Source organism: Poecilia latipinna, unplaced genomic scaffold, assembly GCF_001443285.1.
Source record: "Poecilia latipinna isolate Pla-1442-1.1 unplaced genomic scaffold, P_latipinna-1.0 Scaffold884, whole genome shotgun sequence".
NCBI lineage: Eukaryota > Metazoa > Chordata > Actinopteri > Cyprinodontiformes > Poeciliidae > Poecilia > Poecilia latipinna.
In genome coordinates, this window is record NW_015113500.1 from 106,162 (window position 1) to 123,894 (window position 17,733).

Sequence of the window (17,733 nt, forward strand, 5' to 3'; positions counted from 1 at the left end):
TCATTATTGTATTACAGCATAAATGAACATGTGTCTTCTTACTTCAGGTGAGTGCAGAGTGTCACATTGTTGTTACAAGTCCAGTCAGAAAAAGCATAAAAATTTCCCATAAATGTTAAAGTATTTATCAAACCTTCATCTGGAATCACATTTAACCCAACATGTAATACAGCCTTTATGTAAACTGTATTTTATTATGATTAAAAGAACTGTGACAACATCCCCTTTTCTCAGAACTTAATAGCTCGCCAACTTCCTTTTTTATTTGGAATCGTGTCGATTTATTCTTGATAAAACTGGTCTATGTTCTCTTTACAAATGTGAACTTGACACACAAACAAGTCAAACAGAAGAATTCATATTTCTGAACATACCTTCATTAGAGCCTGTGGGTCCTGTGGTGTTGCTACATCTCAGTGTTTCAGATGCTAACTTCTCACTGACAACATTAGAGGCATTGCAGGTGAATGTGGTGTCGCCATCTTGTGGTTTAATGGCGTATTGCAGCCTGGGGCCGTTTCTGGTTTGGGTTCCTACAGTCCAGATGTAAGTGACGTTGCTGTGAGGATTTGCGTTGCACTCCAGAAAAACTGTACAAAATCCATTTGGTTCAGGCTGAGTGACGTTTGAAAACACAATTGAATTTGTGGATATTGGCTCTAATGTGAGAACAGAGGGAAGAAGTGTAACAGCTTATTAATAATGACATTATATATATAGTTGATGTATTTATAGTGTGTGTGTGTGTGTAGGTGTTCTGTTGTGGTTATTGTTATTTTCTTTAAGGTCTCAGAAAACTTAAACTAAAGGTTAATAATTAATCTCTTGACAGAATTTTGACACGTTAAACATTAAGAAGCTGTTATATGTAAGAAACTTTAAGACTGGACAGACTAGTGCTATTATTGAATTTAGAAAGTTTATGAAAAACTGTAAATGGATTATAAACATTCAGTTTGTTTTTTTTTGTTGTTGTTGTTTTTTTACATTTCTTGTAAAGGTTGTGAACAAAACCAGCATCTTACCGTGAACCTGCAGAGTGATGAAGACTGTAGGTCTTTGTTTGTCTGTTAATGATGTAAAACTGAATTCACCAGAATCTTGAAGACTCAGGTCTCTTATTGTTAAACTAAAGCTTGTGTTATTGAACTCCACTCTGTTCTTAAATGGATTGGTTGAAATAACACCTGAAACTTTGTTTGCTACTGGTGAGTCTCCATATTTCCATGTTGCCCTGGTGACGCCTTCAACTGGTAAATTTGATAAAAGCTCCACAGAATCTCCAACTTTTTTATGAATGACTTGTTTTCCTTCTGCAGCCTCCACATCTGAAACACATTATTAACAACATAATGATTCATTATGAGGAATCATTCTTTATTTTCTTTTAATAAATCCCTAGCTGGACTAATAACTAACAGAAAAGCAAATGACAGAAATATGATCCTTTAGTTTCTCTCAGCAAAACTGTATTTAGTCAGAACATTTGTCAGAATACAGCTGATGTTTCTGATCTCATTTCTGCTATGAGACTCTTACAGACGTTACGGTAGAACGACAGTATACAAACTTTCAAATTACTTTTGTCATCTTGCGTGTTAACGACATTCACTTTAAATACCCGAGTCAGATCAAGTGTATCATTATTTGATTTTAGCAGATGTCAAACATACCATGACGGCCTAGTCATTGGTTTGTCTTGCCCCACACCTTGGACTCTACATTTATCTCTGGTTTCTAGACACTAATTATGTAAATAACCCCAAATGAAGCTCCTTATTTGTTGTATCACCTCTTTAGCACTTATTGCCTTTACTTCGTTTTATTTTGTATAGTATATGCTTGACTTCCGGCTGTTTGATTTGATGCTTTTATTTTGATGATACAACTTCCGCTATACATGTTATAAAACGGCAGCTTAACGACGGAAAAGAACGGAAGACAAATTGCAACAGTGTTATAAAAATGTATCTTATTAGCGGCCCTCTCGATAGAGACACGGGGTATGTTTTATTTTGTAAATAATTATGGTTCTAATGTTGATTGATTGAAAATGTGAATTTGTTTTATTGTATACAAACACTAGGGTAGTTGATAGTTTTAGTAGTGAACATTATTTTTAGTTGAAACGCTACGGTAAGAGTGTGTTTTTGGAGCTGTCCTTTTTGTGTTTGTGCATACAGCTCTTACGGTGAAACTCAGAGTTTACTTCCGATAAACCTCACTGTTCATCAGTAAAGCCATAATCCTTCATTTGGGGCGAGGTGGGGGGCTACAAACTACTTCCTGATTCCTCACAGCAACAAAGTCAGTTGCTATAATATGCTCTCTCCATGTTATATACTGTTTGTGCCTTATATAGAGCTGTAGCAACATTTTGAACACAGAACTCGAAATTTGTTTTGTGGATTTGTCAATAGTTTAACACGTAACTTAATCTCATGTTCATCAGGTAACATTGAGGAACTAAAACCATCTGTCAATTACTTTAGCTTCAAACAGCGAGAACACAAAATATATGTGAACACTATACAAGTTAAGTATGCCTAATTCATTGCAGTTCAATGTTTCTGTATATTTTGTTACAGCATGATGTATAAGTTGTTCTGTCATAATCAGACTTGAAGAAGAGACTTTCACAATAAGACTACATATTACTATAAACGAGAAGTAAAGACAAACTTGGCAGACGAGGCATGTATAACCCATCTCTGCTAGAGAATAACAGTCTTACCTCCTTATACTTTTGTTGGACCCGCTGAACTGAGCATGTGATAAGTTGGTGAGAATACTGCAAATGAGTCAAATTAAGGAAGTGGCTAGAGTTGGTGTTGCTGTTTAAAGAACATCAGATATAATGAGTAAATTCTCAAGCATTTCTGCTTGCATCAACAACACAATTTGCATGTTTTTATAGCCAAAACACCAACATACTTACAGAGGAACTGAAGTACACGAACAGTCTTAAGTTGGAACCTACAGCATAGTACCTCAAATAATGGTACACTTTTGTACGTTTTAGCTTGTTCCTCTGAAAAGAAATATCTTATCTCAAATAAAAAATGAATAAAAAAAAAGCTTGATTACATTTGATTAAGCATCACACGGATGCTTAAATTGCAAGCATCTGTGTGATGTTTACAATTTACAAGATGTTTACACAGATGTTTAAGCATCACAGTTTAAGCATCCATCCATTATCTACCACACACTTTGATAGTCACCACAGGCTAGCTATGGAGGCCTGTCCCTTTGTAGAGTGGTACAGGTCACACAGAGGGTCTGACCTGGAAGGGTCGGCAGTCCATCGCAGGGCAACACAGAGACGGAACACACACACACACACATGCATATGCACACACACACATGTAATGAGAATTTAGAGAAACCAGTTGCAAAGTTGGTAACACAGTTGCCTTGCAGACCTTCTTCTGCAAGCCAGGAACAAGGTCCTGGGTTTGAGTCCCAGCCTGCTGCCTTCAAAGTTGTACCTTCAGCCATGAAAGACTGAACTCCAAAGAACAAAGACACAGGTATAGAAACTACTAATCCCAGAATGCATTTCATTAACCCAGTTTAGTTCCAGGAGGAACTGAAAGTGCTGTTAGTTTGCTTATGTTACAGTCTCTCAGATTTCATTTTAGATTAATCACATCTAAAATTCTGTCTTTTCTTTTAGTGCAAATTAAAAATGCCTAGTTGAAGAAATCACAAGAACATTTTGTCCTTAAAGCTGCATAAATGGTATATTTCAGCGCACTAATTAATGGTGCTGTTTTGTCTTAACCCTTGTGCGTGCGAGGACTGAGGCAAATGATACAGGTTTTACGTGTGTGTGGTTGGTTGGACCCCATTTGTAAACACAAGGGTTAATCTGAAATATGTATTTATCTAAGCCAATGCCCATTGGCCTAGATACATTTATTTATCTAGGCCAAACATGAGAATATGTTTATGCTTACCACCTGTAGCTTACACAGATAAGCTGTGTTGTAGTAAATTTTTAAAAAATGCTGTAAAGAAATTGGTTTCCTGACATCTTCATCTGGAATATTCTGCAAGCTTTCTCAGTTTGGAGAAGAGGCTTCTGTGTTCTAAGAAATAGATGAAAAATACTTAACTGCGTTTTGCTTTCAGCCTTATTCCAAAATGCTGTGTGCTTATGTAGACGCACAGTGAAATAAAATATTAAATGGCCTGTCCTTGTGAGGAGCTCTATCTAGTTTATCAGCTCTTCATCCATTCATATACACATAGAAGCTGCACGTGTGTCATTTCTTAGTAAGTGGTGCTTTCAACAAGAACAGGGAAGCTGGATAGAAAAGGTAAATTAAGCATCATACAGGACAGTCCTGAATGAAAACCTTCTAAATGTTCTTGCTTATCAAACAAATAAACAATGACCAGAACCAACCCAGAGCCACAATGGATGGTTTAGTTCAGGGGTGTCCAAAATGTGGCCCCTGGAAACATACAAACATGGATGCATGTGTAGATATAAACCTACACATAAGTAAATCTTAACAATACCGGTATAAACCAAAAATAATAATGTAAGGAAGACTATTAAAAAGGCAAATTAAGGAAAATACGAAGTTTTTCAGCCGTTTTCAATGACGTGACTGGCTCTGTTAAGCTCGGTTCCTCTCCTGTTCTCTTTCACGTCCGCAGTTCACAGATATAGGCGGTGCTTCATCCATGTAGCTCTCATTATCGCTTCAGACTTTTCTAGAACGATACCACCATGAGCGGCAGAGGAAAAGGAGGCAAAGGACTCGGTAAAGGAGGCGCCAAGCGTCACCGTAAGGTTCTCCGTGATAACATCCAGGGAATCACCAAGCCCGCTATCCGCCGTCTGGCTCGCCGCGGGGGAGTCAAGCGTATCTCCGGTCTCATCTACGAGGAGACCCGCGGTGTGCTCAAGGTCTTCCTGGAGAACGTCATCCGTGACGCCGTCACCTACACCGAGCACGCCAAGAGGAAGACCGTCACCGCCATGGACGTGGTGTACGCTCTCAAGAGGCAGGGCCGCACTCTGTACGGCTTCGGAGGTTAAACTGCTCCGTCATATTGACACAACAACAAAACGGTCCTTTTAAGGGCCACACACATGTTCTAACGAGCTGGATTTCCTCATTTGAGCGCAATCCTCTGTTTCCTACGGTAAACCAATATGAACACGCATAAGTATTACAGCAGAGTAAGAAAACTTCCTGACTTGAGTATGTGATGCATTAATTTACATGAATGATGTATAAGGTCGGATGCTGTTATGAAATCTAAAGTGTGGGAATTGATGAGCACATGCTGTGTCAAAATAGCATCTATGTAGCTTTTCTGCAGTAACACAAATCTCTTCAGTTCTGAGTATCCTGCAATTTCTTCTGTGCTGATATTCAACTAACAAAGTTATTAAAATGTCCTAATGTTAAAACACCAAGAACTGAGGCAAAAACAATCATTCTTGGGCCAGAGTTATTTTTGGATTGTTGCTTCCTTTCAGTTTACCTAAGGTCCACTCATTGTGACCTTTTACATATGTATGCACACACCTACACATTTAAGTGATGTTCATCGTGAATTAGTAACTTTTCCAGCCAACAGAATGACAAGCTGTGACATGAAATTACTGTCACCAACTTGACTCAAGTTTGGTGACATCAGAGCAGAACCAATGCAGAAATTTGATAAAATAGATAACTTATTTCAACGGTAATAAAGTAAATCATGATTAAAGTTCATTTTTAATTTGTAAAGCATTTGCCCGTCACAACAATACGGTGCAGGAAGCCCACCCCCAAAAGAAGGAAATGATGTTATTGGCTGGAAGAGTCAATAATGGGCCCTTGAGAGCGAACAAAAGCTTCACATGGACAGAGTTTGGATATTTGGAAAAGGATTAATGCAAGAAGAGAGATTATTTGTGCATGAAGCATTAAATCAGAGCAGACATGTTGTGGTAAATTAGAGCAAAGTTCTTTTTAATGTGAGGACAAAGGTTTGAAGTAGTTCAGAAAGTAAAAATAGGAAATAGGTTTTGAGAAGAGATCAACTTTTAGCAAAAACGAACCATAAGATGTGTAGATTATAGTCTAATAATGGCTGAAAAATGTGGTACGAATATAACCGTGCCAGGTCTGTGCTTTGTCCAAATTTGAGTAATTTTGCGCTGTTTGCACTAGGAATTACAAAAAATTCCGGGACGTGTCTCAAACGCTCGACCCTACGCAATCGAAAGATGAAAACATTTGAAGAAACGTGTGATCGTGTCTTGTGAGAGAAAGCTGTTGGCCACGGCCTTCCTGTTCATTCGAAGAAGAAACCACAGAAACCAAACAGCAGGTGCTGCTGAGCTAGTTTCTAGCATTAGCTTGACAAATACTGTGGAATCTGAGTCAGGCTTGCTGTTGATTATGATGGAACAAAATGAGCACCATGATGGAAACCTCCTTTCCTTTTCTGTTTTTACTGTGAGCAAAATAAATAAGTGTGCCTAATGAAGTATCCAGAACGTCTATAAAAAGCAAAACATGAAAGAATGAAGTGAATGAAGAAAACATTACTAATTCCAACCCAAAAATATCTTTAATATTCTTTTCTGCCCATTTTCTGGTGTCCTTACAAATAGAAAGAAGTCACCTTAGCGTATTTTTAGGGAGAAAGAATAAACCTTTAAATAGAGCAGTTTTGTTCTTTTTGTATCAGACTCTTTTGGATTATGTTAAAACAATCAAAGTTATGAAAATATAAATGTTGGATTTTATTCCACTTTTGTGTTGCAGCCGATGCTCACTATTCTGACTGTCTGAGGTTACGTTCTGTTTTAGTCCACTTTAATCCAACTGTAGTCCGTATGCCAAGAAAATCTGGTTTGTCTGGGTATGTGTGAACACACATTTGAATTCTGGTGAGAACCAAACAAAAGCAAACTCTGGTCCACCTATAAATCCCGGTCTCAACTCGATTGAAATGTACCGTGGCGTCGACCTGGACGCCACGGTACACGGTACACGGTCCTGCTTTTTGGAGATCACTCCAAATATTTTGTGTTCTGGGTCAACACAACCAAAACAAACACACGTCTGGCACTAGTGAGAAAAATGGCTTGTGCTGAGCCCATTTTTAAGGAGTGTCACCGGCAAATTGTCCAAAGACAAAAGAGAAATCCAACAACCCCCTAAAATCTGACGCCATTCGCATTTCAAAAACAAGTAGTGCTCAGTGTCTTGTTCAAAGGTTTTTATGTTGTTTCCTTCAGTGGTTTGTAGTGCAGCGCCACCACAGGTGAGGAGGTGAACAGGCGTTGGACGCAGTGTTTGAAAGTGAACCACACCATACGGATATGTAACAATGTTGCAATTTTGGTCCCAAATCAAAGTAAGAAAGCGAAGACTCCCTTTGTGACATCAAATCGTAGATGAGTTGCAGGTAAAATTGAAAATAATTGCTCAGACCCAAATGCCTGTCTAACATTAAACCCCCTTCTTTCTAGTCATGATTTAGCTCTGTGGCTCACAGTTCAACAACATTTTATCATGTAATCATGCAACTGCTTTGCATGACTATGCTTCACCTTCACTACGTGCAGTAAGGACCTTTGGCTTCCTGTTCTTTTCAAAAGAAACCAAATGACATATTTAAAAAGCCCCCTGCTTGGTTTGATTGTTAGCTTGCTAAAAGATTTGAAACCTTTGGTGAAATGCTAGTAACTTCACTCCTTTCCCCATTTAACACTTTTGCATTTTTATAATTTCCCACTTCTTCAAAGCAAATGCACAGTTAAAAAGTTGAACTGAAGTAGTACGACATTTGTTGAAAAGGCCTGATGAGCAATGGGTGAACCAGAGCTTAAAACAGCGGGAGCTCACATCTTCTCAAAGACAACAATTACCTCAAAGCTAAAACTCAAGGTTACTTTTTCAAAAGCTGAATTTGCAATACAAGAAAGTACAATTAAATTCATTGAACTATTACCCCACGCTCATTACACCCCCTACCCCAAAACCGGTTAAGTGATTTTCCCACGAAAGAAAGAAAAGTGTGTTAGCCACAATGTTCCACCCGCAGTCACATCGCTGCTCGCCACAATGGTGAAATGTCAACAAAACAAGCTCTTGATTCCAGTCAGCAATGTGAAAACTTTTAGCTCATGACCACAGACTAAAGTCATAGGTTAACATGCAGTCATTTGATTGGCTGTTTGCTCCGAGCCGGGATGCCTGGTGGTCATGGTAACTGACTATAACTTCAGCAGGTGGACACTGACCTCCTCCTGTCACCGCTCAAGACCAACAGTAGAGACGGACCGATCGTGAAAGGTGAGTAAATATCTCCTCTGAGTTATAATTTGCATCTGAAATGGATTATTTCTAATCAATAATAAAACATCTTTAATGAAACATCTTTTTAAATTATGATTTAGGATTTTTTTAACATCCAACTTCAAAGGGCTCCGACGTTCAGAGCAACAACGCGACAGCAAAGTGACAAACCTTTTGAATTGCATTCAGTAACTTTTGAGTTTCTGCTTCTTCAGACAAGAAAATGCAAGTCATCCTGCTGATCGCTGTCATGTGCAGCTGTGCTGTGGGAGACGAGGATTTACACAACGGACACCCCTGTCAGCCGACCAATAAGCCACAAGCTTTCAAGAAATTTGAAAAAAATCACATCCTTCCAGAAAACTTTGATACTAATTCAAAATCTGAATGGGAGAGGTGAGTTACTGACTGTCAAGTCAATGTTTTGATTAAAAGGTGAGAGTAAACTTCATTAGTAACCTATGAAAGAATAACTCTGTAATATTAAAGTTAAAAATTAATTTTAAGCCTCACACCTCATACCAGACAGTTGTTCAGTCTAAGTTCAAATCAAATATACTCTAAATCAGACTCAAGGAGAGTTGGGGGGCTGGGGGGGGTTGAAATGAATTTGCCTCCTGAAATATTTATTTTTGTTTTTGCTTCAAATAAGACAAACAATATTGTGTTTCAGGTCATCAAACAAATTTGAGCATCAAACAAAAGATACAGGATAAATACAAACATTTGTTTTTAAACTTTGTCAGAACTGCTCATACGCCACCCAATTTTTTTTTGACACATACCTTTTTTATATACTGGATAGCTACATTCATTATGTAAGTTCATCTGAAAGACTTGGGACATCATGAAAACCCATTTTTTAATGAAATATATGAATATTTTTTGATAATATATTTGTTTCCCTAGCCATATACAAAGCTTGGATCGCTGCGGAAAACCAACTCAGACCTTCTTTGAGCACTCAAACAGGGATCTTGTTGTAAAAATCTGCAACGGCAACGGCTGGAACCAGCAGGACAACTTGTGCACGAGTAAAATAACACTGCCGGTGTATGTGGTGAAAGTGACAAAAAAAAAATGCAGAGTTAAAACGACCCCGAGGAAAACAGAACAAAATGTGACCGTGGCTTGTGACAAAGTCGGCAACAGGTGCCTTCCTGTTCATTATGAGCCGAAACCCCAAACCAATAAACAGCCCAAAGTTACCTGCTCTCCTGCTGCTCCGGATTATTGGTCTGACAAGCAATTTAATATCTCAATCTGGATTGACTGAGAGGTGATTAGAAACACTTCAGAAATGCTTCTGTTCCACTCAGACCATTTAACCTGCTCCAGCAACCGTGTAGAAAAAAAATCTTCACGTAATGTTTTTTTCTGCATCATATTTGATGTTTGATACCTTCTTACAAGAAATTTACAATGCTTTAGATATTGTCTAATAAAGCTCATTTTTAAATAATTTGAATGGTTTTAGTCTTTAAGCTAACTACTTATTTTCTGGATATGTATGAACATGTTTTGATTGATTTAAATGGATTAAATTATCTATTCACAACAACGTCAATTATTGTGATTTGATGTTATATAAATAAACATTTACAGACTTTAAGCTGAGAACAATGAGGAACCGTCAGGATTTCCCGCTTCTTTCATTCTCGCCGCGCGCAAAGTTTAAAATTCCCACGTGATTTCTTTTTGAACTCAGCACTTCCTACTTTACCCTGTGAGCCAAACAGCCAATCACAGCTGGGGGATGACACAGCTCTATTTGCATGCAGGGTGTATAATACCGACCTGACCGCGAACAGCGAGTCATTCGTTGCTGTTAGATCCAGTGAGGAAACATGCCGGAACCCGCCAAGTCTGCGCCCAAGAAGGGCTCCAAGAAAGCGGTCACCAAGACCGCCGGCAAAGGAGGCAAGAAGAAGAGGAGGACCAGGAAGGAGAGCTACGCCATCTACGTCTACAAGGTGCTCAAGCAGGTCCACCCCGACACCGGGATCTCCTCCAAGGCCATGAGCATCATGAACTCCTTCGTCAACGACATCTTTGAGCGCATCGCCTCCGAGGCCTCCCGTCTGGCTCACTACAACAAGCGCTCCACCATCACCTCCAGGGAGATCCAGACTGCTGTGCGCCTCCTGCTGCCCGGTGAGCTGGCCAAGCACGCCGTGTCCGAGGGAACCAAGGCGGTTACCAAGTACACCAGCTCCAAGTAAACAGCTCTGCTGTTAACACACAAACCCAACGGCTCTTTTAAGAGCCACTCACTACATCTGAAGAGCGATTCTTATCTGTATAAAGGATGCCACATAAACAGAACCTTATGGATTGAAATAAATGACTTAAGGTTTATGGTTGATGTACAATTGTATCATAATTCCAGACACAAAAGGTCTATAGTAAGAGTAGAACACAGTGGGTTTGTCTCATAAGAACTGAACAATATTCTATTTAACCACTAGCCTAAACTAAAATAGCATTAAGTATATTTATGTAGGGTAAGATCAAATTTCTTCAATTCACATCTTTGCATGTAGAAGCATAGTTGAATGCTGTTTAATGTATTTAAGGCTGAATGTATTTTGACCAAAGGAAAAAGTCAATCAGCTACTAGAATAGGGTTTCAAAACGTCCTATGGCAGGTTTAATAGGATTGTCTAAGCCTAGTTGAATATCTTGACTAGAAAATTAAAAGTAAAGATGCATTTGGTTTTACCCAATTTTGGGAAAAAAAAGTTTCTCAGACATTTGTTTCCATGCTTGTGTGCTAAAGTACAATACTACTATTCTGGATCTGGGCCCTGAAACTCCAAGGGTTGCAAATTTCTCACAGGCCACTTTTTCTTTTTAGAAGTATTAAATGAAGTGAGGGTGAAATACTGTAAAGATAACAGATGTAGATTTAATTCTATATTTTTGACCTTATACTTCATTCAATCTAACATATCCTTTGGAAATTTGAATGCTTAGTCTTTCATTGTAAAACTGCTTCTAAAAACACAGTAAAGTTCACAATAGTGTAACTATGGTGGTAATGTGTTAAATTAAGGGGGAACAAGCTCTTAATGAAGGTGTGTGTGGCTCTTAAAAGAGCCGTTGTGTGTTAGTTGGAGCTGCAGCCTCTAAGCCCTCTCTCCGCGGATGCGGCGGGCCAGCTGGATGTCTTTGGGCATGATGGTGACCCTCTTGGCGTGGATGGCGCACAGGTTGGTGTCCTCGAACAGTCCCACCAGGTAGGCCTCGCTGGCCTCCTGCAGAGCCATGACAGCGGAGCTCTGGAAGCGCAGGTCGGTCTTAAAGTCCTGAGCGATCTCTCGGACCAGACGCTGGAAGGGCAGCTTGCGGATCAGCAGCTCCGTCGACTTCTGGTAGCGACGGATCTCTCTCAGAGCCACGGTACCGGGCCTGTAACGGTGAGGCTTCTTCACGCCGCCGGTAGCCGGAGCGCTCTTCCTGGCCGCCTTGGTGGCCAGCTGCTTCCTGGGGGCTTTGCCTCCGGTGGATTTACGGGCGGTCTGCTTGGTTCTGGCCATGCTTCTGTTCTCTGATCACGATCAGGAGAGAAATGATGCAAACCGCCGAGGCTCCGCTGCTCTTAAGCCGAGGCTCTGGGCGTCACTCTGTGACGCTGCGGCTCCGCTCCGGATCCTGGTTGGTTAGCGGCTCCTCCTGGAGCTCAGCGCCGCCCAGAGGCGTCTCCTCCCGGCTTAATGTCCGCCGCTCATTGGAGGAAGCCGCGTTTAAAAAGTCCGCCTCTCCGTCCCGCTCTGCTGGGAGCTTTTCTGATTGGTCGCCTGCATCATCCCGCTCCTCTCCGCGGACATAAAAAGCAGCTTTCAGCCGCTGCTTCTCATTTCTTTCTCGAGTCTCATCTCCATTAAGAAGCAACAACAAAATGAGTGGCCGCGGAAAGACCGGAGGAAAAGCCAGAGCTAAGGCCAAGACCCGCTCCTCTAGAGCCGGACTCCAGTTCCCAGTGGGCCGTGTTCACAGGCTGCTGCGCAAAGGCAACTACGGCGAGCGGGTCGGTGCCGGAGCCCCCGTCTACCTGGCCGCTGTGCTCGAGTATCTGACCGCTGAGATCCTGGAGCTGGCTGGGAACGCCGCCCGCGACAACAAGAAGACCCGCATCATCCCCCGTCACCTGCAGCTGGCCGTCCGCAACGACGAGGAGCTCAACAAGCTGCTGGGTGGAGTCACCATCGCTCAGGGTGGAGTGCTGCCCAACATCCAGGCGGTGCTGCTGCCCAAGAAGACCGAGAAGCCCGCAAAGGCCAAGTAAACTCCCGATACCCGCTGAAAACGAACAACGGCTCTTTTAAGAGCCACACACTTTATTTTGAGAGCTTGGACTGCTGCTGCTGCTTTGACGATATTACATTTTTCACTTTAAGAATTAAAATTTTAATTGTCACATTAATTTTAAAGACTTATGATTATGGGTCACTTTTAATTGGGCTTTAATTGAATAATGGCACAACAATTCTTATGAAAGCCTAATTCAGGGTTCCCCAAACTTTTCCCTGCGAGGGCCACATAGCTGTTCCTTTCTCTGGTCGGGGGCCGGTCTTAGTTTTTGGAGAAAGAAACCTTAGAAAATTATTGTCGGGGGGGGGGCTGTTCTGTCTGTGAAACTGTCGAGGGGGGGGGGGGGGGCGACACATTCGCGCTTTTAGATAGATTTTTACCCAGAATGCAAATGGAAAAACCGTGAGTGAAACGGTGACTGGGACTGACTACTATATCTTTCATTGAGGGAAAATTAGTTTCACATCTGCTCAAGAGCCCCCCTGGTGGTTGAAGAAAAATTCAAATATAAACCGGAAAATACAATATATGAAAAAAAAAAACACTGAATGCTGTCTGGCATGAGGAGGCGGGCCGGATCCGGCATTGTTCAGGGGGCCGGACCAAATGACGTGGCGGGCCGTAGTTTGGGGACCCCTGGCCTAATTGAATAACTAACTGAAGTTTCTTGTTTCTTTAAAACCTAGAAAAGAAAAACATGCAGTGACTGTGTCAAGCTAAATGTTTGACATACTAATGCATAAAGTCTAAATATCCTGTCTTCATTAAACAATGACTGGATCAAACCTAGAAGAGGAAACAGAAGAGGGGGTTGAGACATGACCGCAGATTTGATACTCTGAAATCATACCTATGTTACTGGGGATAACATAATAGCATCTCAACTGTGCCTATACAACCTTTCATATGGTGCACATAGTAATCACTATTCATAACCACTAATACATCTAGAGAATACAGTGTAAGTTGACTTGTAAAACATTTAACCACTCCATTCAGAATGTCACATTGTTATATTTTTGTATTTATTCATGCATTTAGATATCTTAAAGCTGTTTCCTGTTATTGATGGTAAAACCTAAAACTCAATTTCTCAATCAGAACCACAATTTCGTACAATTATAATTTGGACCTCATTTAGATTTCCTATTTCCAGATTTTTGATTTGAAGTACCTCTGTATAAATATTTTTTTTGCATTTCCCCTTTGTTTTCAAAGTGTGGTTTTATTTTCATTTTATTTAAAATCTTCCTTATGGGTTAAGCTATGTTGACAGATGTGCACCAGTTAGCTTTTTGCATTTAAATATTCATAGTGGTCCAATTATTTGGTAGTTCAGTAGCTATGAAAGCAGAGTCATTGGAACAAGTGTCAGTTTGTACTTTAATAGTTGAGTCTAAATATTTTACAATGTGGAACAACCCACAGCCAAAGTCAGCTATCCATTTAAATAACACAAGTCAACTGATAAATATATAGATTGTGAACACGTTATAGTTTTAAACAGACTGTGCAATAAATTTAAATAGATTTGTAGAAAGTAAACTGCAGCCTTGCCAGTTTCATGTTACCTAGGAATTACAGTCATTGTAGCTTTTAGTTTCCCTTGGAAGTTGGAGGTAGAAAACCAGATGAAATTCAGCTCGTTAGAACATGTGTGTGGCCCTTAAAAGGTCATTTACCTTTAAGTAGTTTGAGTATATATGAAGCGCAGCTGAAGGAGTTGGCTTACAATAGATGTAGCTTTTATTAAAGTTAGACAGGAAATTAGCTTCTTAAAAGACATGTGTGTGGCCCTTAAAAGGACCGTTTTGTTGTTTTGTCAATATGACGGAGCAGTTTAACCTCCGAAGCCGTACAGAGTGCGGCCCTGCCTCTTGAGAGCGTACACCACGTCCATGGCGGTGACGGTCTTCCTCTTGGCGTGCTCGGTGTAGGTGACGGCGTCACGGATGACGTTCTCCAGGAAGACCTTGAGCACACCGCGGGTCTCCTCGTAGATGAGACCGGAGATACGCTTGACCCCACCACGGCGAGCCAGGCGACGAATAGCGGGCTTGGTGATTCCCTGGATGTTATCACGGAGAACCTTACGGTGACGCTTGGCGCCTCCTTTACCGAGTCCTTTGCCTCCTTTTCCTCTGCCGCTCATGGTGGTATCGTTCTAGAAAAGTCTGAAGCGATAATGAGAGCTACATGGATGAAGCACCGCCTATATCTGTGAACTGCGGACGTGAAAGAGAACAGGAGAGGAACCGAGCTTAACAGAGCCAGTCACGTCATTGAAAACGGCTGAAAAACTTCGTATTTTCCTTAATTTGCCTTTTTATTTTGGATTCCTGGTGTAATTTATTTTAATTCATTGTCTGAAGAGTACCTTTTATTTGCTTATCGAATTCAACATTTTTCTAATGTTCAATTAAAAATCTTAAAAATATATTTAAGTAAATCGCATTTTTAATTAAATCTTTACAAATGATCATTTGTTCCTCACACAGAATGTGTTAAGCGCTTTCAGTCATAATAAATAGCCTTTTTTATGTATTTTCAGTGGAAGTGAAATAAAAATTTCAGTTGCAACTGAATCAGTTCAATCTGAGCTATTCATTTCTTAAATCAAGTGCATGCAGTTTGAGTTGATTTTTGGCTGCTCATCAATGGCAGCAACATGCAATTGTACAATTGTTCTTTGAATACATTTTGACAAATAACTACATTTTGAAATAAAAATGCGTACAATCTCAAAATGTGGCTTGGTTATAGGTAGCAGTAGTAGGTAGGTGTAATTCTAAGAGAAAAGTAATTGGATCTGTTGGCAGATTAAATCAAATAGTTTCACTGTGATTGTTATTAGAGGTATTTATATATAGTAGTAACGACAAAATCTCTATGTGGTTACACGCAGAAATAAAAAGCTGTTAGAACTGTGTCGTCTATATTTAAGGGATTAACGTTGTCCCTGGTTAATTCAATGCAAGGACAGGATGTGCTCTACAGAGAATAAGTGTTGGCTCTGAAAAGAGCCTTTTGGTGCACTGAGTGCGGGTTGAAGCAGCTGTTTATTTCTTGGCCTTCTTCGCTGCGGGCTTTTTGGCTGTAGTTTTCTTGACTGCGGGTTTCTTAGCTGCCTTAGGCTTTTTGGCAGCCGCGGCCTTCTTGGGGCTCTTTGCGGGCTTTTTCACAGCTTTCTTAGCCGGAGCCTTCTTCGGGGACTTCTTGGCAGCTGCAGGTTTCTTAGCGGCGGGTTTCTTGGCTGCTGTGGTCTTCTTGGCGGCGGGCTTCTTGGCCTTGACGGGAGCCTTCTTCTTCACCACCTTCTTGGCAGGTTTAGCGGCTTTGGGCTCCTTGGCGAGCTTGAAGGAGCCGGAGGCCCCCGTGCCCTTAGTCTGGCTCAGGGTTCCTTTGGTGACCAGCTTGGTCACCGCGGTGTTGATGCGCTTGTTGGCCTTGCTCACGTCCACTCCTTTCCCGGCCAGCACCTTCTTGAGGGCCGACAGGGACATCCCCTTGCGCTCCTTGGACTCGGCCACGGCGTCCACGATGAGTTTCGGGAGGCTGGGTCCGTCCTTCTTGGGCCGGGGAGCGGACTTCTTCTTCGGGGCTTTGGCCGGAGCCTTGGCCGGCGCGGCTGCTGGAGCTTCCTCTGCCATGTCTGTCGGACTGGGTTGTTCCTCTGAACGTACCGAGCTCAGAGCGGGAGGCGGGACTTATAACACACATGAGAACCGTGAAGAGACAACTCGGTCCGCTGCTCTGCTGCCGCCTCGAACAGCGGCTCCACTTTGTGTTTTCTCCGCCAACATTTAGTCTCAAAATACTCCGAAAACAAGCATCTTACAAGACCAAAGTTACTAAAGCAGATATAAAAGTCTCCGTTCTTCAGACTGAGCTCATGTTTGACACCCATCATTTTTTTCCTTTGTTCCAGGAGCCTTTAAAGCGGCCAGATTCTCGCCTTCGTTGTGCCTCTTGCTGGGAGTTTTCTTCGAATTTCGCCTCCAAAAACATCCCAAACTATCTTAAGTTGCATGTAATAATTACGTTTCTAGTAGCAGACAAATGAAGAGACATAATCACGGTGAAAACGTTGCGCTGAAGCGATCCAGTGATTTTTAAGAGGAGCGTTTTCCGCGGATGTAAACACACCGCTTCCCCGCTGCTTGAGGCGGACTGCTCCCAGACGATCCGCTGGAATAAACGTCCCATCTGCGCTAAATATGGATTCAGCAGCAGATGCAACGAAAAACAATATCATGGCTCGTCCTCATCAGCAAATAAACATCTTTTTTGTTACCTTACACATTCGCGCGACCTCTCACTCCCCTTTTAAACATAGTTTTTGAATTAACTTGCAGACAGATTTTCTTTCACGAGGTCATGACTAATATACTATATTCTAAAATCAGGACATTTAAGAAAATTAAAATTACTTTTATTTTGATGAAACCAAAGTCGTATTCATTCAGGTAATCATATAGTTGCTGTTAGAACCCCTCATTTTTTCATGTCCTCAGTTCCATTAAGGTGTCTTCATCAACACAGTGGTTTCTGGAACATAAGTAGTAATATAATTAGCCTTCAAGATGTTTCAAAAAATATGACACATTCAAATGTATATTCAAATATATCACTAAAACATTTGATAGAATCTCTGACCATCTATATTTTGAAAGTTAGATTAAGATCATTTCACTGTATGTAAAAATCACAAAATGAAACCAATAGGATGTATGATGACTGATGATCAATGTATCGATACCGATTTCTTTTTGTCACATTCCTCACCTAGAGGAATGAACTCATGAGACTTGTGGTCTCAAATTGAGCAGAGAACAGATGCATGTGTTGTCCGTCAGACAGAAGAGCTCCAGCAGTTTACTGTGCTGTGCGCATATCCTTTCTTCCAAGTCCTCCACAGGTTCCATGAGCTGATGCCTTTTCAGACGCGATGCCGTCAAATAGGGCTCCAGATGAGTCTCACAGTAAGAAGCCAAGTACACAAGGCAGGACTTCGCCGCCTTTAGCTTGGTTTCAGTGCAGACATCGCAGGGAACGTCTCCTGGCTGTATAACTGTATAACGCAGATTCTGGATAAAGG

The 17,733-nt window shown here is 41.1% G+C and overlaps 8 protein-coding genes and 1 long non-coding RNA gene across 9 annotated transcripts in view; 4 read left to right on the forward strand and 5 right to left on the reverse strand.

Annotated features, from left to right (window-relative positions):
* Positions 1-3,501, reverse strand: part of LOC106957165 (SLAM family member 5-like) — a 7,876-nt gene extending 4,375 nt beyond the window's left edge. The window contains exons 1-4 of the mRNA XM_015048424.1: positions 3,492-3,501; positions 1,674-1,682; positions 1,026-1,328; positions 375-659 (exon numbers count right to left, since the gene is read on the reverse strand). Of these exons, the coding sequence (XP_014903910.1) occupies positions 375-659; positions 1,026-1,328; positions 1,674-1,682; positions 3,492-3,501 (607 nt within the window). The remainder of the gene's footprint in view (positions 1-374; positions 660-1,025; positions 1,329-1,673; positions 1,683-3,491) is intronic.
* A 1,100-nt stretch (positions 3,502-4,601) lies between these two features.
* On the forward strand, positions 4,602-5,106 carry LOC106957162 (histone H4). The gene has a single exon (XM_015048422.1). It carries the CDS (start codon positions 4,745-4,747, stop codon positions 5,054-5,056), a length of 312 nt encoding a protein of 103 aa, XP_014903908.1. The 5' UTR covers positions 4,602-4,744; the 3' UTR covers positions 5,057-5,106.
* Positions 5,107-6,969: 1,863 nt separating this feature from the next.
* On the forward strand, positions 6,970-9,713 carry LOC106957166 (uncharacterized). The gene is made up of 4 exons (XM_015048425.1): positions 6,970-6,999; positions 8,255-8,318; positions 8,537-8,717; positions 9,231-9,713. Exons 1-4 carry the CDS (start codon positions 6,970-6,972, stop codon positions 9,595-9,597), a joined length of 642 nt encoding a protein of 213 aa, XP_014903911.1. The 3' UTR covers positions 9,598-9,713.
* A 357-nt stretch (positions 9,714-10,070) lies between these two features.
* Positions 10,071-10,591, forward strand: LOC106957172 (histone H2B 1/2). The gene has a single exon (XM_015048429.1). The coding sequence runs from the start codon at positions 10,169-10,171 to the stop codon at positions 10,541-10,543; it is 375 nt and encodes a 124-aa protein (XP_014903915.1). The 5' UTR covers positions 10,071-10,168; the 3' UTR covers positions 10,544-10,591.
* Positions 10,592-11,382: 791 nt separating this feature from the next.
* On the reverse strand, positions 11,383-12,015 carry LOC106957203 (histone H3). Its single transcript, XM_015048467.1, has one exon. It carries the CDS (start codon positions 11,858-11,860, stop codon positions 11,450-11,452), a length of 411 nt encoding a protein of 136 aa, XP_014903953.1. The 5' UTR covers positions 11,861-12,015; the 3' UTR covers positions 11,383-11,449.
* Positions 12,016-12,133: 118 nt separating this feature from the next.
* LOC106957204 (histone H2A-like) lies at positions 12,134-12,692 on the forward strand. The gene has a single exon (XM_015048468.1). The coding sequence runs from the start codon at positions 12,223-12,225 to the stop codon at positions 12,607-12,609; it is 387 nt and encodes a 128-aa protein (XP_014903954.1). The 5' UTR covers positions 12,134-12,222; the 3' UTR covers positions 12,610-12,692.
* A 1,728-nt stretch (positions 12,693-14,420) lies between these two features.
* LOC106957205 (histone H4) lies at positions 14,421-15,549 on the reverse strand. Its single transcript, XM_015048470.1, has one exon. The coding sequence runs from the start codon at positions 14,785-14,787 to the stop codon at positions 14,476-14,478; it is 312 nt and encodes a 103-aa protein (XP_014903956.1). The 5' UTR covers positions 14,788-15,549; the 3' UTR covers positions 14,421-14,475.
* A 94-nt stretch (positions 15,550-15,643) lies between these two features.
* Positions 15,644-16,896, reverse strand: LOC106957202 (histone H1-like). The gene has a single exon (XM_015048466.1). It carries the CDS (start codon positions 16,283-16,285, stop codon positions 15,695-15,697), a length of 591 nt encoding a protein of 196 aa, XP_014903952.1. The 5' UTR covers positions 16,286-16,896; the 3' UTR covers positions 15,644-15,694.
* A 155-nt stretch (positions 16,897-17,051) lies between these two features.
* Positions 17,052-17,702, reverse strand: LOC106957175 (uncharacterized). The gene is made up of 2 exons (XR_001426903.1): positions 17,421-17,702; positions 17,052-17,183 (listed from the first exon to the last, which is right to left on the reverse strand). It is a non-coding gene; the product is annotated as an uncharacterized LOC106957175 (long non-coding RNA).
* Between the last annotated feature and the right edge of the window lie 31 nt (positions 17,703-17,733).